Source organism: Lethenteron reissneri, unplaced genomic scaffold (genome assembly GCF_015708825.2).
Source record: "Lethenteron reissneri isolate LAM-NWPU_2019-01 unplaced genomic scaffold, ASM1570882v1 scaffold_136, whole genome shotgun sequence".
Lineage (NCBI taxonomy): Eukaryota > Metazoa > Chordata > Hyperoartia > Petromyzontiformes > Petromyzontidae > Lethenteron > Lethenteron reissneri.
Window position 1 is genome coordinate 31918 of NW_026891069.1, and position 27684 is coordinate 59601.

Genomic DNA, 27684 nt, shown 5'->3' on the forward strand with positions numbered 1-27684 from the left:
AGGGAGGGAGGGAGGGAGGGAGGGAGGGAGGGAGGGAGGGAGGGAGGGAGGGGTGGGTGGGTGGGTGGGTGGAGGGAGGGGTGGGTGGGGTGGGTGGAGGGAGGGGTGGGTGGGTGGGTGGAGGGAGGGGTGGGTGGGTGGGTGGGTGGAGGGAGGGAGGGGTGGGTGGGTGGGTGGAGGGAGGGGTGGGTGGGTGGGTGGAGGGAGGGAGGGAGGGAGGGGTGGGTGGGTGGGTGGGTGGAGGGAGGGGTGGGTGGGTGGGTGGTGGAGGGAGGGGTGGGTGGGTGGGTGGGTGGAGGGAGGGGTGGGTGGGTGGGTGGAGGGAGGGGTGGGTGGGTGGGTGGGTGGAGGGAGGGGTGGGTGGGTGGGTGGGTGGAGGGAGGGGTGGGTGGGTGGGTGGGTGGAGGGAGGGGTGGGTGGGTGGGTGGGTGGAGGGAGGGGTGGGTGGGTGGAGGGAGGGAGGGAGGGAGGGAGGGGAGGGGTGGGTGGGTGAGTTATTGAACACATTTCTGGTTACTAATACAATCGGGAATTGTGATGTCCCAACGAACTAATGGAATCCACAGCAGAGAGTTTTGTGTTTGTGGGTCGTGAAGTCAAACCACTCCACAGCCGACGAGGAACCGGGGGGGGTTTGTCACGTGAACAGAACGTTACAAGTACAGCACTCGTGTGGTGTGTAGTAGTGTAGTGTGTAGTGTATAGTGTGGTGTATAGTAGTGTAGTGTATAGTAGTGTATAGTATAGTAGTGTATAGTGTAGTGTATAGTGCAGTGTATCGTAATGTAGTGTATAGTAGTGTAATGTATAGTGTGGTGTATAGTATAGTAGTGTAGTGTATAGTAGTGTAGTGTATAGTGTGTAGTGTATAGTAGTGTAGTGTTTAGTGTAATGTATAGTGTGGTGTATAGTAGTGTATAGTGTGTAGTGTATAGTAGTGTAGTGTATAGCAGTGTAGTAGTGTAGTGTATAGTAGTGTAGTTTATAGTAATGTATAGTATAGTAGTGTATAGCGTAGTGTATAGTGTAGTGTATAGTGCAGTGTATAGTAATGTAGTGTATAATAGTGTAATGTATAGTGTGGTGTATAGTATAGTAGTGTGGTGTATAGTATAGTAGTGTATAGTAGTGTAGTGTATAGTAGTGTGGTGTGTAGTAGTGTAGTGTATAGTAGTGTAGTGTATAGTAGTGTAGTGTATAGTGTGTAGTGTATAGTAGTGTAGTGTTTAGTGTAGTGTATAGTAGTGTAGTGTATAGTAGTGTATAGTGTGTAGTGTATAGTAGTGTAGTGTATAGCAGTGTAGTAGTGTAGTGTATAGTAGTGTATAGTGTAGTATATAGTAGTATAGTGTAGTGTGTAGTGTATAGTAGTGTAGTTTATAGTAGTGTAGTGTATAGTAGTGTATAGAAGTGTAGTGTATAGTAGAGCCGGTCATAAGCACACTGCCCAGGTACGGGAAACTCTCCACTCTCTCCACTACTGCCCCATCACCGATTTGGAGTTGTGGGGGTGGAGTGTCCGATGGTACAAAATACCCAGGTAGGTGCTTAATTTTGGTGGGGCTGATGGTAAGGCCCCACCTCTTAGTGGCACGCTCCAGTCTCAGCAGCAGCGTCTCCAACTCCTCCTCTGAATGAGCAGCTATTACCAAATCATCGGCATACATAACGTGGTTGACCAATAGGGAGACATCCCTTGATCGCACCCGGGCATCGATCAGCCAAATAGTTATTTCCCTCATTAAAATGCAAATCAATTTATAACATTTTTGACATGCTTTTTTCTGGATTTTTTGTTGTTATTCTGTCTCTCACTGTTCAAATAAACCTACCATTAAAATTATAGACTGATCATTTCTTTGTCAGTGGGCAAACGTACAAAATCAGCAGGGGATCAAATACTTTTTTCCCTCACTGTATATTTGTACCAAATGGAAATTCCCCCGGTACAGCCATTGAAGGCTTCACGAACCACGTGGTCAAAATAGATGTTAAATAATGTGGGAGCCAGAGGACATCCCTGTCGCACCCCAAGGTGTACAGGGAATGTCTCCGACTCCCGGCCACGTAGTTTTACCCGGGCCCGCTCATCATCATGAAGGTCCTTAATGATCGTGAGCAGAGGGTCAGGGACACCAAAAGCACGAAGAACAACCCAGAGCCCAGGCCTACTGATGGTATCATCGGCCTTGACCAGGTCAATAAAGCAGAGATGTAGGTCCTGTTGCAATTCCCTACACCTCTGCTGTAGCAGACGGACAAAAAATATGGCATCTGTGCAGGTGACACACACACACAAACACACACAGACACAAACACACAGACACACACAGACACACATGCCCAGCACTATGCGGTCCTGTTTGCATTTTTAAGTTAATGTCCGAAAAATCTTTTTTAAAAAAGGAGTTCAAGGAAGCCGCATGTTTGTGTCAGTGTTCGTAAGTGGGGAGTGTTCCCTAAGTGGAGGTGTCCGTGCACATGTTTTAATGACGTGTTCGTAAGTCGAGGTCTTTGGTGTCGATGTTCGTAAGCTGGGGATTAAACGCGTGCTGAAGTTGATTGTAAATGTAGAGGAGAAGCCGGAGAGAGACGCAGACTCCAAATATACAGCAGGACCCACGACCTCCTGTATACCGGACGAGCTAGTCAACATCTCACAGAACCCACGACCTCCTGTAGACCAGGCGAGGTAGTCAACATCTCATCACGGGGAGAGAGACGCAGACTCCAAATATACAGCAGGACCCACGACCTCCTGTATACCGGACGAGCTAGTCAACATCTCACAGAACCCACGACCTCCTGTAGACCAGGCGAGGTAGTCAACATCTCATCACGGGGAGAGAGACGCAGACTCCAAATATACAGCAGGACCCACGACCTCCTGTATACCGGACGAGCTAGTCAACATCTCACAGAACCCACGACCTCCTGTAGACCAGGCGAGGTAGTCAACATCTCATCACGGGGAGAGAGACGCAGACTCCAAATATACAGCAGGACCCACGACCTCCTGTATACCGGACGAGCTAGTCAACATCTCACAGAACCCACGACCTCCTGTAGACCAGGCGAGGTAGTCAACATCTCATCACGGGGAGAGAGACGCAGACTCCAAATATACAGCAGGACCCACGACCTCCTGTATACCGGACGAGCTAGTCAACATCTCACAGAACCCACGACCTCCTGTAGACCAGGCGAGGTAGTCAACATCTCATCACGGGGAGAGAGACGCAGACTCCAAATATACAGCAGGACCCACGACCTCCTGTATACCGGACGAGCTAGTCAACATCTCACAGAACCCACGACCTCCTGTAGACCAGGCGAGGTAGTCAACATCTCATCACGGGGAGAGAGACGCAGACTCCAAATATACAGCAGGACCCACGACCTCCTGTATACCGGACGAGCTAGTCAACATCTCACAGAACCCACGACCTCCTGTAGACCAGGCGAGGTAGTCAACATCTCATCACGGGGAGAGAGACGCAGACTCCAAATATACAGCAGGACCCACGACCTCCTGTATACCGGACGAGCTAGTCAACATCTCACAGAACCCACGACCTCCTGTAGACCAGGCGAGGTAGTCAACATCTCATCACGGGGAGAGAGACGCAGACTCCAAATATACAGCAGGACCCACGACCTCCTGTATACCGGACGAGCTAGTCAACATCTCACAGAACCCACGACCTCCTGTAGACCAGGCGAGGTAGTCAACATCTCATCACGGGGAGAGAGACGCAGACTCCAAATATACAGCAGGACCCACGACCTCCTGTATACCGGACGAGCTAGTCAACATCTCACAGAACCCACGACCTCCTGTAGACCAGGCGAGGTAGTCAACATCTCATCACGGGGAGAGAGACGCAGACTCCAAATATACAGCAGGACCCACGACCTCCTGTATACCGGACGAGCTAGTCAACATCTCACAGAACCCACGACCTCCTGTAGACCAGGCGAGGTAGTCAACATCTCATCACGGGGAGAGAGACGCAGACTCCAAATATACAGCAGGACCCACGACCTCCTGTATACCGGACGAGCTAGTCAACATCTCACAGAACCCACGACCTCCTGTAGACCAGGCGAGGTAGTCAACATCTCATCACGGGGAGAGAGACGCAGACTCCAAATATACAGCAGGACCCACGACCTCCTGTATACCGGACGAGCTAGTCAACATCTCACAGAACCCACGACCTCCTGTAGACCAGGCGAGGTAGTCAACATCTCATCACGGGGAGAGAGACGCAGACTCCAAATATACAGCAGGACCCACGACCTCCTGTATACCGGACGAGCTAGTCAACATCTCACAGAACCCACGACCTCCTGTATACCAGGCGAGGTAGTCAACATCTCATCACGGGGAGAGAGACGCAGACTCCAAATATACAGCAGGACCCACGACCTCCTGTAGACCGGACGAGCTAGTCAACATCTCACAGAACCCACGACCTCCTGTAGACCAGGCAAGGTAGTCAGCATCTAACAGGACCCACGTCCTCCTGTAGACCAAGCGAGGTAGTCAACATCTCCCTAACCAACGTGGCGTTTGCACCATTTCGCGTGTTATCTTTTTGTCTCGAGACAATACATTTTTGCAGTGGCACTCTAAACAACCCCCCACCCCCCTCTCTCTCTCCCACGCACCTTGACCTGAAACTACTCAAGGAAGTCAGTTCAGGTGCATTGCTGTACATGTCGAAACAACAGAGTCGTAGCTGGCTGTCTCCCTCTCTTTCTCTCGCTTTTGTTTTAAAGAGGCGATCAAACTATAGACCGTGTGTTTAACCTTGACAAAGCTACGCTACGTATGTATGTGTACGTATGTAGAACTTATTTGGCGCCGTACGTAGCCAGCCGTGGCTAATCGGAGGTGCCGGTGGGGAAGGATTACAGACTGAACACAGCAACGAAGAGCGGTTCTACAAACATTAGTTCTCAATCGAGTATAGTGGTGGTGTATAGTGTAGTGTATAGTGGTGTAGTGTATAGTAGTGTATAGTGTAGTGTATTGTCGTGTATAGTAGTGTATATTGGTGTAGTGTATAGTAGTGCAGTGTATAGTGCAGTGTATAGTGGTGTAGTGTATAGTAGTGCAGTGTATAGTGCAGTGTATAGTCGTGTAGTGTATAGTGGTGTAGTGTGTAGTGATATATAGCAGTGCTGTGTATAGTAGTGTATAGTGTAGTGTATAGCAGTGTAGTGTATAGCAGTGTAGTGAATAGTAGTGTAGTGTATAGTGTAGTATATAGCAGTATAGTGTATAGTAGTGCATAGTGTGGTGTACGTATGTCCAACTTCTATCGCGCCGTACATCTGCAACCGTGCTAATCGCGGAGATCCCATTGGAGAGACACGGGGGAGACTTTGTGAGCGAGTGAAGAAGCATCGGTGATGAACCTGAGCTGCTGACACAGGAGGACGAGAGGATCACGACATGATTCTGTGGAAGAGAGCAGTTGAGTGGAGGGGAATCCTCCTCCTCGTGGTGAGGACAACTCACACTCACTCACCTGTTCATTGTAACCAGTGACACTCACCTGTTATGTGTTTATTTATACCACTGTCTGACACTGGGTGGTGAGACACTGGGTAGTGAAACACTGGGTAATGAGACACTGGTGGTGAGACACTGGGTAGTTAGACACTGGGTAGTGAGAAACTGGGTAGTGAGACACTGGGTAATGAGACACTGGGTGGTGAGACACTGGGTGGTGAGACACTGGTAATGAGACACTGGGTAGTGAGACACTGGGTAGTGAGACACTGGGTGGTGAGACACTGGGTGGTGAGACACTGGTAATGAGACACTGGGTAGTGAGACACTGGGTAGTGAGACACTGGGTAATGAGACACTGGGTAGTGAGACACTGCTAGTGAGACACTGCTAGTGAGGCTGCTAGTGAGACACTGGGTAGTGAGACACTGGGTGGTGAGACACTGGGTGGTGAGATACTGGGTAGTAAGACACTGGGTAGTGAGACACTGGGTAGTGAGACACTGCTAGTGAGACACTGGGTAGTGAGACACTGGGTAATGAGACACTGGGTAATGAGACACTGGGTAGTGAGACACTGCTAGTGAGACACTGCTAGTGAGGCTGCTAGTGAGACACTGGGTGGTGAGACACTGGTGGTGAGACACTGGGTAGTGAGACACTGGTAGTGAGACACTGATAGTGAGACACTGGGTGGTGAGACACTGGGTAGTGAGACACTGCTAGTGAGACACTGGGTAGTGAGACACTGGGTGGTGAGACACTGGGTAGTGAGACACTGGGTGGTGAGACACTGCTAGTGAGACACTGGGTGGTGAGACACTGGGTGGTGAGACACTGGGTGGTGAGACACTGGTGGTGAGACATTGGGTAGTGAGACACTGGGTGGTGAGACACTGGGTGGTGAGACACTGGGTAGTGAGACATTGGGTAGTGAGACACTGCTAGTGAGACACTGGGTAGTGAGACACTGGGTGGTGAGACACTGGGTAGTGAGACACTGGGTGGTGAGACACTGCTAGTGAGACACTGGGTGGTGAGACACTGGGTGGTGAGACACTGGGTGGTGAGACACTGGTGGTGAGACATTGGGTAATGAGACACTGGGTGGTGAGACACTGGGTGGTGAGACACTGGGTAGAGAGACACTGGGTGGTGAGACACTGGGTGGTGAGATACTGGGTAGTGAGACACTGGGTAGTGAGACACTGGGTAGTGAGACACTGGGTAATAAGACACTGGGTGGTGAGACACTGGGTGGTGAGACACTGCTAGTGAGACACTGGGTGGTGAGACACTGGGTAGTGAGACACTGCTAGTGAGACACTGGGTGGTGAGACACTGGGTGGTGAGACACTGCTAGTGAGACACTGGGTGGTGAGACACTGGGTGGTGAGACACTGGGTAGTGAGACACTGGGTAATGAGACACTGGGTGGTGAGACACTGGGTGGTGAGACACTGCTAGTGAGACACTGGGTGGTGAGACATTGGGTGGTGAGACACTGCTAGTGAGACACTGGGTGGTGAGACACTGGGTGGTGAGACACTGCGTAGGGAGTGATACTAGGCCATAAAGAAGGCTGCTGTTTCTGGTGTAGGCCAATCGCCTTCAAAGACAATGCGTGTGACATTCTTATTTTTATTATAGTGAACACCGCCACCGTCTCCGCTCCGCTTCTGAGCAGACGAATGAATGGATAGCAGCATCTAAGCTGACATCTTGAACCCGCTGCTCTTAATCCGTACAACGGAGGAAGAAGACTGTGAACCCACCACACCTGAGGTGGCAAACCCAATGTGCCCGATCCACGGAACCACAGCACAGGCGAGGAAGCCGCAAAGCCAGATTCATGAATCGACTCCCTGAGCGTGAAAACAAGCTCTAGGTGGAGGATTGAATTCAGCTCATTTGGCACGGCAGTGGCTCGGAGATGTTCACTACCTCGCCTGGTATACAAGAGGTCGTGGGTTCGATCCTGAACCTGACGATTACTGCGTCTCTCTCTCTCTCCACGTGGTGGGATGTTAACTACCTCGGCTGGATTACAGGAGGTCGTGGGTCCGATCCCGACCCTAACGTTGACTGCGTCTCTCTCTCCTCTCCCCTTGGCGAGATGCTAACTACCTCGCCTGGTATACAGGAGGTAGTGGGTTCGATCCCGACCCTGACAATGCCTGCTGCTGTATATTTGGAGTCGGCGTCTCTCTCTCCCCATAGTGAGATGTTAACTACCTCGCCCTGTCTACTGGAAGTTGTAGGTTCGATCCCGACCCTGACGATGCCTGCTGCTGTATAATTGTAGTCTGCGTCTCTCTCTCTCTCTTCCCAGAGTGAGATGCTAACTACCTCACCTTGGAATACAGGAGGCCGTAGGATCGATCCCGACCCTGACACCTGTTGTATATTTGGTGTTTGCGTGTCTCTCTCCCGGTGGTGGTCGCGTGGATTATCCTCCCGTTGTTCCCTCCACATTTACAAACGTGCGTTTTGTAGAGCATTTGGCTGCGATACATTTCCACGTGGTAAGCCACTTCGTTGAGCTATCATTTGTGATGGCCAGGTCGCTTCTGAAAAAGAGCTACGTTGCTCAGTGGGGCCTTACCTGGTAAAATAAAAGTAGTTTGTAGTCGATAATTAGTTTAGTTTGGATCGTTTAACCGCAGGACAACAAACCTGAACGCAAAAAGCGGTTCTAAAGAAATGAGTTTGTCGATCTCGATGATGCAAAACATACACCATAGCTCCAGTGCCTACCTAATAGTTATCGGAAGGAAAGAACGTTCCAGACGGCCGCAGAAGCGCATCTGAAAGCCCCGCGCAATTGCGGTGACCACCGCCTTTGTTCGACGGCGAAGCCGCCGCCGCCGCCACTGCGAGTAGGCCTCGGCAACGTAAGGTAATTTACCCTTTTTACTGGGTAGAAGGTAAAGGTGTCGACATGCCAAGGGGTAAGGTAAAGGGTAGGCTAAAGGTAGCGTGAAGTGTTATCCTGTAGGGTAAAGGTGGCGTGAATTATTACCCTAGATTTGAAGTTTTCGTAACTGCAAGGATTCATACTCTTTGGTTTTTCGGTAAAGTCACGTGGGTAAAAAAATTTAATTAAATGAAAACAACAAAAATGTAATTAAATCGAATCACGACGTTTCGGGCGCAACACAAGCGTCCTTCTTCAGGTGGGGACAACGTAGCGTAAGCACAACAGCTTAAGTGTGTCTAAGAGATGGCTGTAACTAGTCACGGGAGATGGAGGGGAGGGACGACGATGATGTCCTTGGAGGCAACTGATGAAGCTTTTGTGATGCAGGGAGCGGAAGTAGATAGGAATGCTAAGATTAAGCAGCCTTTGTTATGCTGCGGGGGTGGGTAGCTTAGACCTGTGCAAGCCAAAACAGTGTATGGTGATGGTAGTGAGTGAAACTAGCGGGTAACATACTGGGAAAATGGATATGGACATGAGAATAAATATAAACTGGCTGTCTAGCAGTAAACTGCACGGTAGCTAAAGTTTAACTTGGTTAATTACATCTTTCCAATGATTGCTCAATTTGAATCCATCCTCTCGGTTAAAGTTATGTCTATGTTTGTATATCTGGATGGCTTCGTGGACAAATCTCTGGTGGTATCCAGGAGGCCTGCAGAGTACCTTGGAATCGGAGAACACAATGTCATGAGAACCCACAGAAATAAAACAGTGGTCAGCTACGGCCGAATAATTCGTCCTGCCATGTTTCAAATCCGATTTGTGGTCGCGAATGCAATCAGCAATGTGTCGTTTCGTTTCCCCGATATAACAATCGCCACAGGTGCAACTCAGTTTGTAGACACCAGGGTATTGTAAGTCAGGAATGACATCCTTTACGGATGGGATCAGATCACGGATCTTGTGTACTGTATCGAATCTGACCTGGATCTTTTGTTTGTTTCGAATTTTGGAAATCTTTTTGGTCACGCCTGCTATGTATGGCAACGTAATGATTTTGATCGGGGTCTCAAGGGGTTGTTTCACCACATTGGGAGACACAGCCTGGCAGATAGCACGGTTAGAGTACCCGTTCATATTGATGGCCAGATGTACATGTTCCAATTCACTGGCTAGGTGGTGTTGGTCTGAGATGCAGTGGGCTCTGTGGTATAGAGTAAGTGTTACCCTGTAGGGTAAAGGTGGCGTGAAGTGTTACCCTGTAGGGTAAAGGTGGTGTGAAGTGTTACTCTGTAGGGTAAAGGTGGTGTGAAGTGTTACTCTGTAGGGTAAAGGTGACGTGAAGTGTTACTCTGTAGGGTAAAGGTGGTGTGAAGTGTTACTCTGTAGGGTAAAGGTGGTGTGAAGTGTTACCCTGTAGGGTAAAGGTGACGTGAAGTGTTACTCTGTAGGGTAAAGGTGGCGTGAAGTGTTACCCTGTAGGGTAAAGGTGGTGTGAAGTGTTACTCTGTAGGGTAAAGGTGGTGTGAAGTGTTACCCTGTAGGGTAAAGGTGGTGTGAAGTGTTACTCTGTAGGGTAAAGGTGGCGTGAAGTGTTACCCTGTAGGGTAAAGGTGACGTGAAGTGTTACCCTGTAGGGTAAAGGTGACGTGAAGTGTTACCCTGTAGGGTAAAGGTGACGTGAAGTGTTACCCTGTAGGGTAAAGGTGGTGTGAAGTGTTACTCTGTAGGGTAAAGGTGGTGTGAAGTGTTACTCTGTAGGGTAAAGGTGGTGTGAAGTGTTACTCTGTAGGGTAAAGGTGGCGTGAAGTGTTACTCTGTAGGGTAAAGGTGGTGTGAAGTGTTACTCTGTAGGGTAAAGGTGGTGTGAAGTGTTACTCTGTAGGGTAAAGGTGACGTGAAGTGTTACTCTGTAGGGTAAAGGTGGTGTGAAGTGTTACTCTGTAGGGTAAAGGTGGTGTGAAGTGTTACTCTGTAGGGTAAAGGTGGTGTGAAGTGTTACTCTGTAGGGTAAAGGTGGTGTGAAGTGTTACTCTGTAGGGTAAAGGTGGTGTGAAGTGTTACGCTGTAGGGTAAAGGTGGTGTGAAGTGTTACTCTGTAGGGTAAAGGCAGCGTGAAGTGTTACGCTGTAGGGTAAAGGTGGTGTGAAGTGTTACGCTGTAGGGTAAAGGTGGTGTGAAGTGTTACTCTGTAGGGTAAAGGTGGTGTGAAGTGTTACGCTGTAGGGTAAAGGCAGCGTGAAGTGTTACCCTGTAGGGTAAAGGTGACGTGAAGTGTTACGCTGTAGGGTAAAGGTGGTGTGAAGTGTTACGCTGTAGGGTAAAGGTGGTGTGAAGTGTTACGCTGTAGGGTAAAGGTGGTGTGAAGTGTTACCCTGTAGGGTAAAGGTGACGTGAAGTGTTACCCTGTAGGGTAAAGGTGGTGTGAAGTGTTACGCTGTAGGGTAAAGGTGGTGTGAAGTGTTACGCTGTAGGGTAAAGGTGGTGTGAAGTGTTACCCTGTAGGGTAAAGGTGGTGTGAAGTGTTACTCTGTAGGGTAAAGGTGGTGTGAAGTGTTACCCTGTAGGGTAAAGGTGGTGTGAAGTGTTACTCTGTAGGGTAAAGGTGGTGTGAAGTGTTACGCTGTAGGGTAAAGGTGGTGTGAAGTGTTACTCTGTAGGGTAAAGGTGGTGTGAAGTGTTACGCTGTAGGGTAAAGGTGGTGTGAAGTGTTACCCTGTAGGGTAAAGGTGGTGTGAAGTGTTACGCTGTAGGGTAAAGGTGGTGTGAAGTGTTACTCTGTAGGGTAAAGGCGACGTGAAGTGTTACCCTGTAGGGTAAAGGAAGCGTGAAGTGTTACCCTGTAGGGTAAAGGTGGTGTGAAGTGTTACCCTGTAGGGTAAACGTAGCGTGAAATATTATCCGGTAAACACCTTGTGTTTACCACTCGCTAAAAGCTCCCTGTCCCAGTCTGTGGCCTCCATTTAAAATTGGAATCATCGAGAGTATTTTACATGAATAAAGCGCTCTACCAAGCATTTACCTGTTATAAACCTTGTTCATGTGTAGTAGTACCCCAGTAATTACCCTGTAATCGGGTAATTTGTATGGGGTAAGGGTGAAAGGTAGGGTAAAGGTAGGCTCGATGCTTTTGACCTTTTACCGTACCTTGCCGAGGCCTAGCTGCGAGGATGATGACGGGAGTTTCGATTTACCCCAAATTCGTTTGTCCGCTGCACCCTCTCTGTGTAGATCGTCTCTGCCGCTGCCATTCTGGCCGACAGAGATTGCGATCGCGGCTTCTACAAAACACACCAGGGCTTCTGCTGCAGACTATGCCGCCCAGGTAAGGAAACACAACCAAAACGAAACTATTTTTGTTCATTGTACCAAGGCCCCCACTGAGCTATGCAGCCCTTTTGTCAGCAGCGACGTGACTATCACAAATCATAGCGAGGCGAAGTGGCGTATCGCGTGAACATTTATAGCCGCCAAATACTCTAAACACGTGATTCTACAGACTTATAGATACCCAAAGACCTACACTCTTATAGACCCACAGAGACCCACACTCATAGAGACCCAAAGAGACCCACACTCATAGAGACCCACAGAGACCCACACTCTTAGAGACCCGCAGAGACCCATACTGAAACTAAACCATTTTTTTATTTAACCAAGCAAGCCCCACTACCCATTCACCAACCCGCACTGAGCAGCCTGGTAAAGAACGGTCACAAAGACAAAAATCCCCCCTATAGCCTGAACAGACTGTTGGGGCATGTGCTGTTAGCAAGTAGCACCTATGAAGGCCGGCACAGCACACGAGGGGGTGGGTTACCAGCACCATGCCGCCTTTGTCTCCCTAGTGGCGATGTTTACTACACACCGCACCAGGTACTCATTTGAGGTTGAGTCGGTTCAGATAATCGTCGCCAGTGTCTACCGTGAGCGGGGATCGAACTCGGGCCACCGGGTCCATAGCGCCGCTAAACTACCGCTCCCCCACAGTATGGTGACATAACCCCCATGACAGACTGGGCATCTGGAAATATATCCAGAAGTAGATTGACAAAGAGCTACGTAGTTTTTCCATCTAAAATGTTGAAAAGTTCACCAAGCACACTGCCATGTTTCTCTTCATAGGGACTTTCAAGATTGTCGACTGCATCACCGATGGCATGGACCCCTGGTGTAATCTATGCCCTGAGGGCACCTTCAGCAACCGAGATCACCAGGAGAAGACGTGCATGCCGTGCGGGGCTTGCGGACCAGGTAACAGGAATGACTCGCACCGTCGTCGCAATCACGATGGAGGATGCGGTGCCATTTAGGCGTCGCTTGACTTTACGCACGAAACACGACGCAACAAAACAGAGAAGGAAATAAAAAACGAGGAAAGAGAAAAAGAGGAAAAAAATGAAGAAAAATTTGAAAGAAAAAAGAGAGAGAAAAACAATGAGAAAATGAAGAAAAAAGGAAAGAAAAAAGAGGAAATTAACGAGACAAAAAAGAAATGGAGAAAAAAAGATTGAAAAAGAGAAAGAAAAAAAAGAGAATTCAATAAATAAGAGGGGTCGTGAGAGGGGTTATAGGGGAGGGATGGGGAGGAGTGGAGGGGCGAGGGGACTGACGAGGAAGGGAATGGCCGATGTAGTTAAGAGGGTGAGGCTTTGAGAGGAGACATTGCTATCGTGGCAAAAACAAATCACGGACATTGTCAAAACCAGGTCAAGTTATGCATGTGTGTGAGACCGATGAACTCTCGATTTCCCATTTGCAGATGAGGAGGTGGCTCACGCCTGCTCCTTGGCCCAGGACACCGTGTGCCAGTGCAAGGAGGGGTTCAAGAGAGACCCTGGCTCGGAGCTCTGTATTCGTGAAGGGCCCAGCCAAGGTGACTTACCACGCGGTCAACACCTCTATCATTGTCGTCTGTAGAATTGCTTCTTGTGATTCGTGTTTGTTGTCCTTCCCCTCCCCCGCACACTCAGATTAGCATGGTTGGCTACGTACGGTACGAAAGAAGTTCAACATACGTTACTGTCGCCTATTCCCTTATTCGGTGACTGACTAAACCTGTGACGTCAAAGGTGGTCATACTCAAAATGGTCTGGTAACGATAAAACTCTTTCATAATAATGAACAACACCGGTAACAACCACAAAACACGGGCTTACGGCAACTCACACCACAGCCCTGCCCTCGGCGGCAAATGTCTCCGCTCTATTCTACATTTGAAGTTTTCGTGACTGCAAGGATCTTTCGGTAAAGTCACGTAGGTAAAAAAAAAAGTTAATTAAATCATGACGTTTCGATTGCAACACAAGCAATCATCATCATCAGGTGTGAAAATCAGAAGTTTATATAAGTGTGGACGTCAGGGACTGGGACATGAGACTGTGCGGGGGGGGGTCGGGGGGAGTGGGCGGGGCTAGAAGCGAGAGGTTGAGGGAGCTGGAAGATGCGGGGGGGGGTGGAAGAGAGCGAAGCAGCGACTACTGCAGTTACAGCCGATGTTGGCGCCCAAAGCAAAATAGCAGCACTGTTAAACGCTGGGGATGCAACTGACTCGGTAAAATAGACTAGTAGCCGCTAATAAGATGGGACAATCTATGCGCAGTTACATCATTTTTACTTGGTTAATAACATCTTTCCAATGATTGCTCAATTTGTATCCATCTTCACGGTGGAAGTTATGTCTGTGCTTGTATATCTGGATAGCTTCATGAACAAACCTTTGAGAGTAGCCAGACGGTTTGCAAGAGCACCTTGGTCTCGGAAAAAACAATATCATGAGAGCCCACAGCGTTATAACAATGATCAGCAACGGCGGAAGAATTAGTTCTGCCGTGTTTCAGATCTGACTTGTGACTCGCGGATACGGTCAGAGATATGACTGTTTCGTTTCCCCAATGTAACAATCACCACAGATGCAACTTAGGTTGTAGACTCCAGGGTATTGCAAATCAGGAATGACATCCTTCACAGATGGGATTAGATCACGGATATTATGTACTGTACTGAATCGGACCTGGATCTTGTGTTTGTTTAGGATTTTCGCAATCTTTTTGGTAACGCCTGCTATGTATGGTAACGTGATGGTTTTGATCGGCGTCTCAGGGGGTTGTTTCTCCATCATGGTTGGAAAAACCGCTTTGCGGATAATGCCGTCAGAGTATCCATTCATCTTAAGGACCTGGTGTACGTGTTCCAGTTCACTGGCTAGGTGATGTTGGTCAGAAATGAAGTGGGCCCTATGGTGTAGTGTTTTGATGAGGGAATTCTTCTGTGCTGGATGGTGGTGGGATTCAGGTTTCAGATAGGAATCTGTGTGGGTAGCTTTCCTGTAGACAGAGTGTCCCAAAGAGCCATCAGGTTTCTTCTCAAAACATCCAGGAATAGTAGCTTATCATCCTTCTCCACTTCCATGGTGAATTTGATGGATTGGTGTATGGAATTGATGTGATTGTGGAATAGGTTCAGTGTTGGTAGGTTATGTGGCCAAATTACGAAAGTGTCATCCATATATCTCTTCCACAAGGAAGGACGTAGGGTGGATATCTGGATGGCATCTGTTTCAAATTTCTCCATGAAAACATTCGCTTTTTTGGGAGGAATTTTCTCAGGAACGTAACAACTGCATCCGTCGAGGTCTGCCCTGCACGTCACGGGCCGTTTTCGAATGCTCGCATTGACTGTCTTCAGCAGGCTTTTTTTTATCCATAGATCGGCGGAACTGATTTTATGTTTTGTTTTTCCCTTCTGTTTTCTATTTTTCAGTAACAGCAACCATCGTTTTGGGATGCATCGCTGCACTCTCGCTGATCGCTATAACTACCATCCTCATCGTTTTAAGACAGAGACAGAAGCTCTCTCGTAAGTCTGATTGAGCAGATCAGCAGTATACCAGTGCGCGGTAAAAAAAACATGTCTTTTTCTATTCAAACCTCCGATTAGCTACGGTGCGCTATGTACAGTGGGACAGAAGAAGCTCAACAGACATACGCACAGTGATTTTACTGGTTTGACAATGATTACAATTGATTGTTTTTATATGATAGTCATACATATTATCTCTTAAAGCTTCAAATGTATGTGTGTAGGACTTCTTTTTGCACCATACTGTGGCTAATCAGAGGTGCGAGGGGAAGGACAACAAACTAAACACAAAAAGCAGTTTTAAAGAAATGAGTTTTGTCAATCCAGACGATTATTTAAAGTGCATCGCTACCAGTGGCTTCCTAATATCGGAAGGAAGAGGCGGTCCAGACGGCCGCAGACGCAGCGCATCTGAAAACGCCGCGCGACAGCAAAAGCGGACTTCTTGTCATTGCCATTGTATCTCTGTAATGCTCCCTGCGATGCGTTCACAGGCGCCGGGTACAAGAGGCGGCACCGCTCCTCGTAGTCGTAAAGAACGGGACCCAGGTAATGGCGAGCGACGTTGACATCGGTTCGGAGCGCTCCAGTGGCGTGCATGGTGGCTCCAGCGAGCTTACAATAAGTGATACAATGCGTACGCTTGCCAATCACACGCGTGTCTTCAGACTTGCATCCACGTTCTCTTGTTTCTCCAACCCTCGGCGGTGTATCGGCACATCACTGTGGGAAAACACAATTGTATGCATAAATAATTGCGATTTAGTGTAACATAATGGTCATAGGGAGAGGCGTGGGTTCGATCCTGACCCTGACGATGACTGCATCTCTCTCTCTCACTCCACGTGGCAAGATGTTTACTACCTCGCCTGGTATACAGAAGGTGATTGGTTCGATCTTGACCCTGACGATGCCTACTGCTGTATGTTAACTACCTCGCCTGGAATACAGGAGCTCGTATATTTGATCCTGATGCCTGTTGTATATTTGGAGTTTGCGTATCTCTCACCCCGTGGTTGCGTGGACTTTTTTCCGGGTCCTCCAGTTTTTCCCTCCACATTTAGAAACTTGCGGTGGGGTGGGGGCGGGTTTAACGACACATTTATATATTTGCGCGATCTAACCCAAAAATCTGTAAAGTAAAACCTTGGATTGCGAGTAACTTGGTCTGCGGGTGTTTTGCAAGACGAGCAAAACATTTTCGTAAATTTTTTATTTGATAAACGAGCGAGGTCTTGCAATACGAGTGGTACATATACGCTTTGTCTGCCGAGCGTCACGTGATCACAACTGATTTACGAGTGCTTTGATATACGAGTGCTTCGGATTACAAGCACGTTTCCGGAACGAATTATGCTCGCAATCCAAGGTTTTACTGTATTATGGATATTGGTGGCGAAAGCCTACGTGTTAAACATACATTTATTCAGCCACCTCGAGTAGGCAATCTCAGATTTTAGAACTGCTGGAGACGTTTCCATGAGACTTCTATGTTCGTCATCCACAGGCGGACGGTGAAATTGCTGATAACATGGTAAAGCAGGTAATGCATGAATACTCAGAGGACCTAAAGAAGTGGGTCGGTGAGAACCCGACCCCTCTCCTGGAGTATCTGATCAACAACCGCACAATCACATGGGAAGTTTACAGCACGGCCAAAAGCAAGGGTGGACAGGACTGCGTGGAGTTTCTACTTCACCACTTCCTCAACCGGGGAGGGAAAGAGTACTTCAGGCTCTGGAACGCTCTCTACGCCGTTAGAAGAAACTACCTGCAGCTGTGGAAGATGTTCAAGGAAAAGGGTATGCGTGGTCCTTTAACTCTTCACTATGATAAACATCACGTCAAGTTGCTTCGAATCGTCAATTAAAATACACGGTGCTCAAATTCAATAATTGAATGTTTATTTACATTTTTTTAAAAGTATAATTACAGGCAGTCCTCTGAATTACGAACATGATCTGCCAGGCTAGGTGCATGTTAAGGCCACGTGAAGTGTTGAACGCCCGCTAGCAGGAGGTCACGGGACAGACCCAGCAGGTGCCATGGGTCGACTGACTGAGACGATTGGCCGATGCACCACCTGTGCCCCCTACTGTTCCAACTTGCTGTGTTTTAGCCGCCCGGCGCTCCGCTCATTGTTGTGAGCGTCACTCCTCTGCCCTCCGTTGTTGCTGGAGGGCGACTGCCTCCATCTGCCCAGTAGCGTCCTTCACGAGCCTCCTCCACAGAGGCTGATCTTGACACCGCTGGTACCAGTCATTGGCAAGTCCACTCAGCTCCACATCCTCTTGTACCATATCACTCCATCTCTTCTCTAGCCAGTGCTGCACCCGATTAGCCCCCTCTATCCAGCCGAACAAAAGCTGTTTAGGGATGCGGTTTCTGGGCATGAGGGATACATGACCCAGCCAACGCAGCCTTGCCTGCCAGAGGAGCTCACTGATGGGACTTTGTCCACATCTTTCAAGGATTTGTGAGCTCCTCACGTAATCCAGCCTGGTTAAACCCAGGATGGATTGTAGGCCAGTCTAAATGTTTCTAACCAGGGAAGATGTTCCATTAGGGGGGTCCACGTTTCGCAAGCATAGAGAAGGGAGGGCATGACCGTGGCCAAGAAGATCTCAAGCTTCGAGTGGAGCGACAGACCAGGTAGCTTCCACACATTGTCGCGCAGCCAATCAAAAGATAATTCCACTCGACTGATTCGGAGTGAGATCTCTGCTATCAAACCATAGCCGGTCATGAGCACACTGCCCAGGTATGGAAAACTCTCTCCCCTCCACAACTGCCCCATCACCAATTGGGAGTTGTGGGGTGGAGTGTCTGATGGCACAAAATACCCAGGCAGGTGCTTAGTTTTGGTGGGGCTGATGGTAAGGCCCTACCTATTAGTGGAATGATCAGTAGCAGTGCCTCCAACTCCTCCTCTGAGTGAGCAGCAATCACCAGATCATAAGCATACATAACATGGTTGACCAATAGGGAGCCATCCCTTGACCGCACCCAGGCATCGATCAGCCTCTCATTGTATCTGTTCCAGATATAAAATCCTCCGGTACAGCCATCGAAGGCTTCACGAACTACGTGATCGATATAGATGTTAAATAATGTGGGAGAAAGAAGACATCCTTTTTGCACCCCAAAGTGAACAGGGAATGGTTCCTACTCCCAGCCAAGTAGTTTTACCCGTGCCTGCCCACCATCACGAAGGTCCTTAATGATTGTGAGCAGAGAGTCGGGACTCCGAAGGCACAAAAAATAACTCAGAGAACAACCCAGAGCCCAGGCCTACTGATGCTATTATAGGCCTTGACCAGGTCAATAAAGCAAAGATGTAGGTCTTCTTGGAATTCCCTACACCTCTGCTGTGGCAGACAGAGGAGTGGCAGCCTCTTCTCTGCAGTGAGCGTTCGAACATTCCACGTGGCCACCCGCAGTGTCTTTTTGCTGTTTCTGGAGGAACCCCGAGGGTGAAGATTCAGTCTTCTGGCTCCGCCAAATGTAGTTTGGCCAGGAGACGTCATAGACACCTATCCCCAGGGCCTCCGGCACAAGCTTTGTTCTAAAAGTTCCACGTGGTTTAGTGGTAAATAATTGAAGGTGGAGGGGTTACCAGCCCTTTGCACCCATTCAGAGCCCTTGTTTGGACGCTGTTGCGGCTACAATCGCCGTGAAGGGGTATAGCCGATTTTGAAATTGACCTTCCCTCCATGGCATTGCTCACATCCACCACAGCGTTGCCGTTCAGCACCAGTCAAGAGGTAGGGGATTGTTTTCGCTGGACTAACACACACACATGTGTACACACACACATTTGCACACGTTTGCACACATAGACACAAAGATAGATCCCCATATAGCCTTAACAGATTGTTGGAGCAAGTGCTGTTAGCAAGCACTTATGAAGGCCAGCATGGCGCACGAGAAAGTGTGTGGCGCACACCACGCCCAGCAGCCTTCGTCTCCCGAGTAGCGATGTTTACACACCGCACTAGCTACTAATTTGAGGCTGAATCGACCGAGGGAAGGCCCAGAAACAGTTCAGATAATCGCAACTGGTGTTGGCCGTGAGCGAGAATCAAACTTGGGTCGCCAGGTTCGTAGCGCAGTGCGCTACCCGCTACACTAGCGCTCCCCACACACTCAGTTTCACACACACACACTCTCTGCTCGAGTCACTTTTTAAAAAAGTCATTCCCTGGAAGCTAGTTTGTAAGTGTGGGTGGTGTTCGTCAGTGAGGGTGGTGTTTGTAAATACGGGCGTTCGTAAGTCGAGAACTGAATGTGCACTGCATTTTCCGTTGTCACAGGGGAAGCAGTGTTGGCTGTTACAAAAGCCAAGCCACAGCTGAAGGCTTGGATCGGCGTGAACCCACGACACCTTCTGCTGCAGCTCATCAACCAGTCTCTGATTCCAGGCGACATCATAACCAAAGCAAAATCGGCAAACAGCGACGAGGACTGTGCCGAGATCTTGCTCGACTTCTTCATCAAACGCGGCAACGACGACTGCGATAAGCTGCTGTTTGCATTGCACATCGTGAAGAACAAGTACCCCGACGTCAAGAAGTGGCTGAGCTCCCTCGGTGAGTTTAAACGTCGTTGAACACCTTCAAACTTCTCACAGGTATCCACGTTATGACTCCCTCCCAGTTGACTTCCGCATGAAATTTGTTCTACTTTGTGTGACGTAAAAGTATGACCACCCCTTTTCACTTTAAACTATTCTGTTGTTTCATTCAACTCATCCTTCGTACACAATTTGCCTATACCACGAGTGGAAGCATCTACAGGATTGTCCGTCGATGTATCATCCATTATTATTACGCAATCATGCAAGCGATTGGACAAAGCAACTGAAATGTCGGCAACATATTCCGTAAATGATAAAATAAGAATAGGTATTTCCCTTTGTGGAAATAAAACAAGTGTTAAGATGTTCAAACACCTAATATATTTTTCTCAGTTTGATACTGGTAAAAAGGTCCCATATCCTGTACATAGTTCGTAGTTTTACCGCTAGGTGCAAAACAAATACCTCCCAGCAAAATGAAACAAAGAATAGTTTCCAGCACCCGGAGCAAAAAATACCACTTGTGTGCGAGATGGGGCAACGCTCTATCCCATACAGATGAAAGAGATGGAGATCGGTCCACTCACAAGTGCTGGACTAGAGGTGTGCGCCATGTTGTATGTGTTGGTATTATGAAATTTTGATGAAAATAATAAAAATTAATAATTTTCCGAAAAATGCGCAAATCGCATTAATTATGATAGTGTGTGTATTAATACGCATAAATTATGATAATGCGTGTAATTATATGCATAAATTATGATAATCACGGAGATAATCGTAGTAATTTATGCTGAGGCTTGCGATTATGTTAATGTGTGCAGTTATGATAATTTGCTTAGTTTCGTTTATCCAGGGTTATCAATCAGGATAACACGATTATCATAGATTCATTTACCGATTATCCTAGTGTGTGTTATAATATTTTAGGTCTCCATTTTCATATCTCATCACAGGATACAGTTGTCAAGAATAAGACAGTTTTGCATGGACTTGGAAGGAACACTCGATATGCTTCTGGATTACAATTTTATTCTAACAAGCACGTGACATTCTATCATGCAGGTCAAACATGCGTCAATAATTCATGGGCAAGATTATGCAATTAACTAATATGAACGACAAAAACGTATGCAGTTGTGACATTATGCAATTATGCAATATGAATAACGAAAACTCTTATGCATTTGACTAAAATGAATGAATAAACACTTATGCATTTAGCTAAATTGAATAACTAAAAATTCTTATGCATTTGCGATATTATGCATTAACTAATATGAATAACCAAAACTCTTATGCAATTACGAGATTATGCATTTGACTAAAATGAATGAATAAACACTTATGCATTTAACGAACTGAATGACTAAAAATTCTTATGCATTTGCGATATTATGCATTAACTAATATGAATAACCAAAACTCTTATGCAATTACGAGATTATGCATTTGACTAAAATGAATGAATAAACACTTATGCATTTAACGAACTGAATGACTAAAAACACTTCTATCAATTGTAACCTCTACTTTTCCTACCAGGCATCATTAGTTCGCCCATGTATTGATCACAATCGGCGACTGGTCGAGTTTGAAAACAAGCATGACACACTTCATATGGCGGTAATAAGAAGCACTTATTGTATCCCAGAGGCGAAAGTATATGTCAATAGATTCATCGGCAAGTCTAAAATCCTTTTTAACGGAATGTTTGATACAATGGTGGGTGAGGGCGTGTGGGCGCGAGAGCGAATCTGGCTCTGTTGTAATTAATTCTTCGGCGAGACTCTGGGACAAAGGAAACTGGTTTGACAAGATATTCTCTCTCTGTGTTCGGTCGATTCGTAATGAGGATTCCGAGAGTTTGAGTTTGCCTCGACGAGTCTATTGATCGCCTATGTGATGAGCGGGACAAGGGAAAGACACGGTAACAACCTCACTCTTATAACCGACGGACTCTTAATCACTCGATGGGCCGCGATTCCGCATGGCCAGCTGATGGTTCATGTAGTTGATAATCAGTCTTCTGATAATTGACTAGGGTTGATACGATGGTAAGGGTGAACTAGATGGGATAGTCTCACAGGTGAGTGGGGCGTCAATGCGTGCGTGTGTGGGTCTATTGGTGGGGGGAGTTGTGGGTACGAACGACTTTCGGAGAAGGACCCTCTGGCTTGCGCAGCTGCGGTGAGAGGGTGAGCGGCTCGCTTTCCGACTCCTTCCTTGGCTGACCCCGTACGATGACTGACGCGCGGCCACGCTCGTTTGCGTGGTCAGGCGATGCACCTCGGCGTGGCGACACGGCAGGGGAGCTGGGCTCGTACACGTGTGCGGCAGGCGATGCACCTCGGCGTGGCGACACGGCAAGGGAGCTGGGCTCGTACACTCGTGTGCGGCAGGCGATGCACCTCGGCGTGGTGACACGGCAAGGGAGCCTGGCTCGTACACTCGTGTGCGGCAGGCGATGCCTCGGCACCGCGCGATCCTCGTCCTTCTGGATGACGAAAAGCTTCTTCGTTGGCGGCGACGAGGAGAGATGGTTGTCGCCCTGGAGAACTCTGGTGGGGCCTTAGCCCGGAGACGAGATGAGATGTAGGCCGGAGCTCGTGAAGATCTGTGGTGGAGCCGAAGATGGGCTCGTAGCCCGGATGATATCTTGTGTTGGAGCCGAAGCCCGGACGATATGTGATGGGGGCCAGAGCCCCTGTCGATCTGAGTTGTATGGATTTTCCTTCGGTTTATATCGGAAAATTCCACTCGGCTTCCCGAGTTCAAAAGCTGTGTCATAAAACCTTCCTGTGGGGGTGGACCATCTGCGTCCGTGTGTGTGTCCGTCCGTGTGTTTCGCGTGCGTGTTTGTCCGTGTGTTTCGCGTGCGTGTTTGTCCGTGTGTTTATTAGCTTTGAAGACACAGCTGTGTGTGTCGTTCTGGAAAAAAGGGGTGGGGGCCTCGTGTCGGCTGCTTCAGAAGTTATCCATTAGCCAGACCGATGATTCGCGTTGAGTTAAAAAAAAACATTTGAATCCATGTTGTGTTACTGAATAATATTTGTCGCGAAAACCTACGCGTTAAGCAAGCTTAACTATTCACTCCCTTGCTCTGGGATCACATCCTTTGTCTCACACAGCTTAAGTTGGTTTGGTTTGGAAGTTGAAATGCGACTTATTTGCTGCTTGGTTATGCCGAAACAGTGTTCACGATGTTTCATCGTGACCCGATCTCTCATGGCAATGTTATTTCCATGCGTGTGCAATTTTTGCTGTCCGTGTTGTGGGGAGACAAAGGCGGTTGTTTCCACGGTGGGAGCATCCGGCGCATGCTTATTTATTCGAAGGCGTGTGTTAATTTCCTTTGAGCCCTTGCCCCAACTTTATGGGTGTCATTTCCTGGCTTGGTGCCTGTGTGTCGTGATCCTCTCGGAAAGACAAAGGCGGCCGTGTTGCTCGCTTCCCATGGGTGTTGTGTTTGGTTAATTTTGAGAGCCTTCTCCGCCCTTGATTTCTCTTCTACTTTAATTCCGTACTTATTATTTGACTTCTTGTGATTATTTGATCTGATATCCCGGCTAGGAATTTTGTTTTGGAGCGAAATCGATGCCATAATTATTCTTTGATGCTTCGGCCCGGCCGTGTAGATATTCTTTAAAGGTAAATAATGTCAGTATTTATTAACAATGATGGGTCGCGATTCTGGTTCAGATTGTCGTCTGGTTTTCAATTGGAGTGAGGATGGATACTGTTTGCTTAATCTTTATGGTTAAGTTGGTAACTTGTGTATTTAACATGGTTCAAAGACCCATCTGTGCTTTTTGTCGTCGATGCTGTTTCTTTGTTAAGAATATAATTATCTCTTCCTCCGTGTCTCCTGGTTCTGCAACCCCCCGCCTGCAATTCCCCCCTCCCTTGTTCCTCTTGTGTGAATTTAGGGGAGTTTATTACCTTATTGCCCCCCCCTTTCATGTCCTCTTTCCTTTGAAATGAGGTATGCGCGCATCTGTGGAAGTGTGGGGGCCTCTGTGGAAGTGTGGGGGCGTGTTCGTTCCCACGTGGCCGCGTCTATTAAAAAAAAACGATATTATCTATGTTGGCAGAATAATTCTTAAAAAAAAAATTAATATTAAAAAAAATAAAAAGGGGGTACATACACAACAGCCACCACGTGCATCAATCGTACTTTTCGTTTCTTCTCAATAATCCTCAATCGCCACTACTCACTGTCTTTCAGGGTTCCTCAAGAAGCTCTTGACCAAGGCCCCTTTGTTTTTGGATCAGTACAAGGACAAAGGGTTATACAGACATATTCGCTTCAACAAGGAACACATATCCAAAGCTATAAAGGATGACCTGGAACCCCTGCTCACCTGCCTGGAAAAAATAAACTACTTCAGCACAACCATCGCACAGGTATTGTTGTTGGCTTTGGTTTTCACAGCGGAGGCTTTAGAAGGATGTTTATGTTTGTACACTAATGCAGCGACGACGTTATGCTTTGCAGGACCTGAGAGAAATGGAGAACAAACACGGACGGGACGTGGCGGCAAGGCACGTGATAGAGCTCACGTTGGGAAAGAGCCGGGCGAATCCCAGGCAATTCTTAGAGGTCCTTTGGGGACTTCGAGATCAACACCCAAAGTTTAACTCCATCTTTCGTAACATGTGAGCTTTATTAAGCCAAATTCACTCTTTTTAAAAATCTAATTTTGTTTTACCTTTTGCCACTTGTTAAGTGATTTCCTTTAGCATATACGCGTTAAGATGGCCCTTTAGCACACATGCTAAGACGCATCCAGGAAGTGCAAATGAGAGTCCCACATCGTCAATTCCCTCCTCTGTCCCTTCCCACCCCTGCCCGCTCCTCTCGCCCCTTGCTTGGCCACGTCATTTAACAATTTAGGCTTCATTTTTTTAAAGACATCGCCTGCATTAAGAACTCCTCCCAGCTCTTCTCTGCTTAAGTGACCCTCAATTTCAGAATCCTTTGTAATCAATTTCAGAATATTTATTCATACTGGAGGAGGAACCCCATGAGCCATCAAGCTCTTTACCACAGATGTCCAGTAGGGACACGGGATAAGAACGTTACAACAACAAACAGTACAAAAACATTATCGTAGTGCAAAGTACGAGAAAGGTTCAACAAATCACTGAAACACGTACAAATAACTAAGACTAAAGCATCCCCATCCTACCAAGCAAAGCCCACTGAGGTATTAACTTATTTTTCAGAAGCGTCCTGGCTATCACAAATGATAGCTCAACAAAGTAGCCCCATCATTTGGACATTTCTAGCCGCGAAATAATCTCAATGCGTGTTTCTAAATGTGGACGGGAAAACCGAAGGACCACGAGAAATACAAAAGGCCAAATGTGATTACTTAAATAAAATTAATATATATCTTCAAAGACAGCCCCAAACTCTTAGGCTAACTCTGTCACTAACCCTATCAGTACTCCAACCTCTACCACTACTCCAGCCCCTATCACTACTCCAACCCCTATCACTAGCCCTATCACTACCCCCAACCCCTATCACTAGCCCTATCACTACCCCCAACCCCTATCACTAGCCCTATCACTACCCCCAACCCCTATCACTACCCTAACCCCCTATCAACACCCTAACCCCTATCACTACCCCTAACCCCTATCACTACCACCCTAACCCCTATCAATACCCCTAACCCCTATTACAACCCCTATCACTACCCCTAACCCCTATCACTACCTCAACCCCCTATCAACACCCTAACCCCTATCACTACCACCCTAACCCTTATCACTACCCCTAACACTACCACCCTAACACTACCACCCTAACCCCTATCACTACCTTAACCCCTGTCACCACCCCTACCCCTATCACTACCCCTAACCCCCATCACTACCCCTAACCCCTATCACTACTTCAATCCCTATAAATTCGCGCGTTTATTGATTCATGAAGGGAAAAAGTGTAACAAGCAATGAATGGATAGCAACTTGGCACCCTTTATTTCACTATAAGCACAAATAATAAATTATCTTTCAAGGATTTTTTTCACAAGCGACGTTACCGACGATGGGCTTCATCACAGCACATAGACATGCTATGAAGAAGGCCCATTGACCGAAACGTCGCCTATTATACAGTCTGTTCTCCTCTAAGGCAGTAGTTGAGTTTCTGAAGACAACGGCGTTATTGAAAAATCCTGTCATAATGAGTAAAAATAATAAAGGATAAAACTCAGTTTAACTGAATAGACAAATGTTAGATGTGTACCCCTTTTTGATCATTAATACTTCATGAATATTAGACTTATAATTGTTCATCGCACGTACATTCACATTGCTCTCTTATACACTACGCATATGTTGAGCCTTCATTCCTATCAGCAGAGTTATGGTCTAGGAAGGGAGGCTTTAATTCTCATGCCCAGAAATATATAAGTAAGTGATGCCGCACCTGAGAACTTCACGGGACATAGGCCTTGATTTGAAGCTTTCGTGACTACAGGAATCCATACTCTTTGGTTCTTTCGGTAAAGTCACCTACGTGACTTTAACGAAAGAACCAAAGAGTAGGGACATAGGCCCTTTGTCCAAGATAAGCTCGTTAAAATGTTGATCCTTGCAAAAAGTAGCCAAAACCATACATGGAAATAACATCCGGCCACCCAGTCTAAAGACTTAGGTTCTACATCGTCCCATGGTATGGCTGCATTAACGGTAATTTATATGTATGAGGTGGGGCTTGATTTCAAGTATATAAATTTCCATTTAATATTGAACTCAGTCTATGTGAAAGTCAGGGCTCCCAGGGGTTACCTCACAAAGAGGACCCACTGGTAATTGTTTTGATGTATTACTGGTAGAATGATTGTTTCTTGATATATTGGTTGGTCTGCTGCGAGGTGCACACTTTGTTTTTTTCCAGACTGGTAGAGGACCGTCTGGTTTTGCCAATATTTTCTGAATACTGTTACGTTCTTAGAGAGTTTAACGTTTACGTTCTAATGCCAGTGCTTTCCCATATTTTGTTAAGGCTACGGAAATATCAGCATTTGCATTTTTGCCTGTAGTCGCTAATGTGGGTTGGTTTTGATACATTTGTTAAGGCGTGCAACACACATACGTGGGCACATATTGTTACGTATTGCATAAATGCATAAAATATTAGTCTTTGGTTTGTGAGTCTGAAACAAGGCATACCAACCATAATCGAGGTTTTTTTGGGTTAGATCGCGTAAATTTATAATATTGTGTCGTTAAAACCCGCCACCACCCGACACAGCCAACTAGTACTGTAGAAGAATAACAGATGCAGAGTTGACGTGATTGTGACACTAGTTGATGCTGTGATCTATTAAATACTCAAGATTTGTATTGCACTGAGTGTCCGAGTGGTTTCTTTCTGTTTCCTTGCTTTACAAAGCCTGTACTGCTTGACGGGTCGGTGAACCTGGTGACCATTTTTTTTTCGATTTAAAGCTTTCGTGACTGCAGGGATTCATATTCTAGGTTCTTTCGGTAAAGTCACGTAGAAGGGAAATAATAAAATAATAAATATAAAACAATAAAATTCTCACGACGTTTCGATTGCAACACAAGCAATCATCATCAGGTGAGAAAACCACAGTCATCATCAGGTGTGAAAACCACAGCAAGAACATTAATCCACGCAGTGACCACCACGGGGAGAGAGACGAAGACTCCAAATATACAGCAGGACCCACGACCTCCTGTATACCAGGCGAGATAGTCAAAATCTCACAGAACCCACGACCTCCTGTAGACCAGGCGAGGTAGTCAACATCTCAT

The 27684-nt window shown here is 47.2% G+C and overlaps 2 protein-coding genes across 2 annotated transcripts; both read left to right on the top strand.

Annotated features, from left to right (window-relative positions):
• The first annotated feature begins 4676 nt into the window (after positions 1-4676).
• Positions 4677-15837, top strand: LOC133362074 (tumor necrosis factor receptor superfamily member 6-like). The gene is made up of 6 exons (XM_061581037.1): positions 4677-5515; positions 11679-11772; positions 12573-12701; positions 13210-13323; positions 15210-15305; positions 15803-15837. Exons 1-6 carry the CDS (start codon positions 5465-5467, stop codon positions 15835-15837), a joined length of 519 nt encoding a protein of 172 aa, XP_061437021.1. The 5' UTR covers positions 4677-5464.
• Positions 15826-27167, top strand: LOC133362076 (uncharacterized). Its single transcript, XM_061581039.1, has 5 exons — positions 15826-15857; positions 16816-17110; positions 19622-19897; positions 24113-24291; positions 24383-27167. The coding sequence occupies exons 2-5, from the start codon at positions 16840-16842 to the stop codon at positions 24545-24547; spliced, it is 891 nt and encodes a 296-aa protein (XP_061437023.1). The 5' UTR covers positions 15826-15857; positions 16816-16839; the 3' UTR covers positions 24548-27167.
• The last annotated feature ends 517 nt before the right edge of the window (positions 27168-27684 follow it).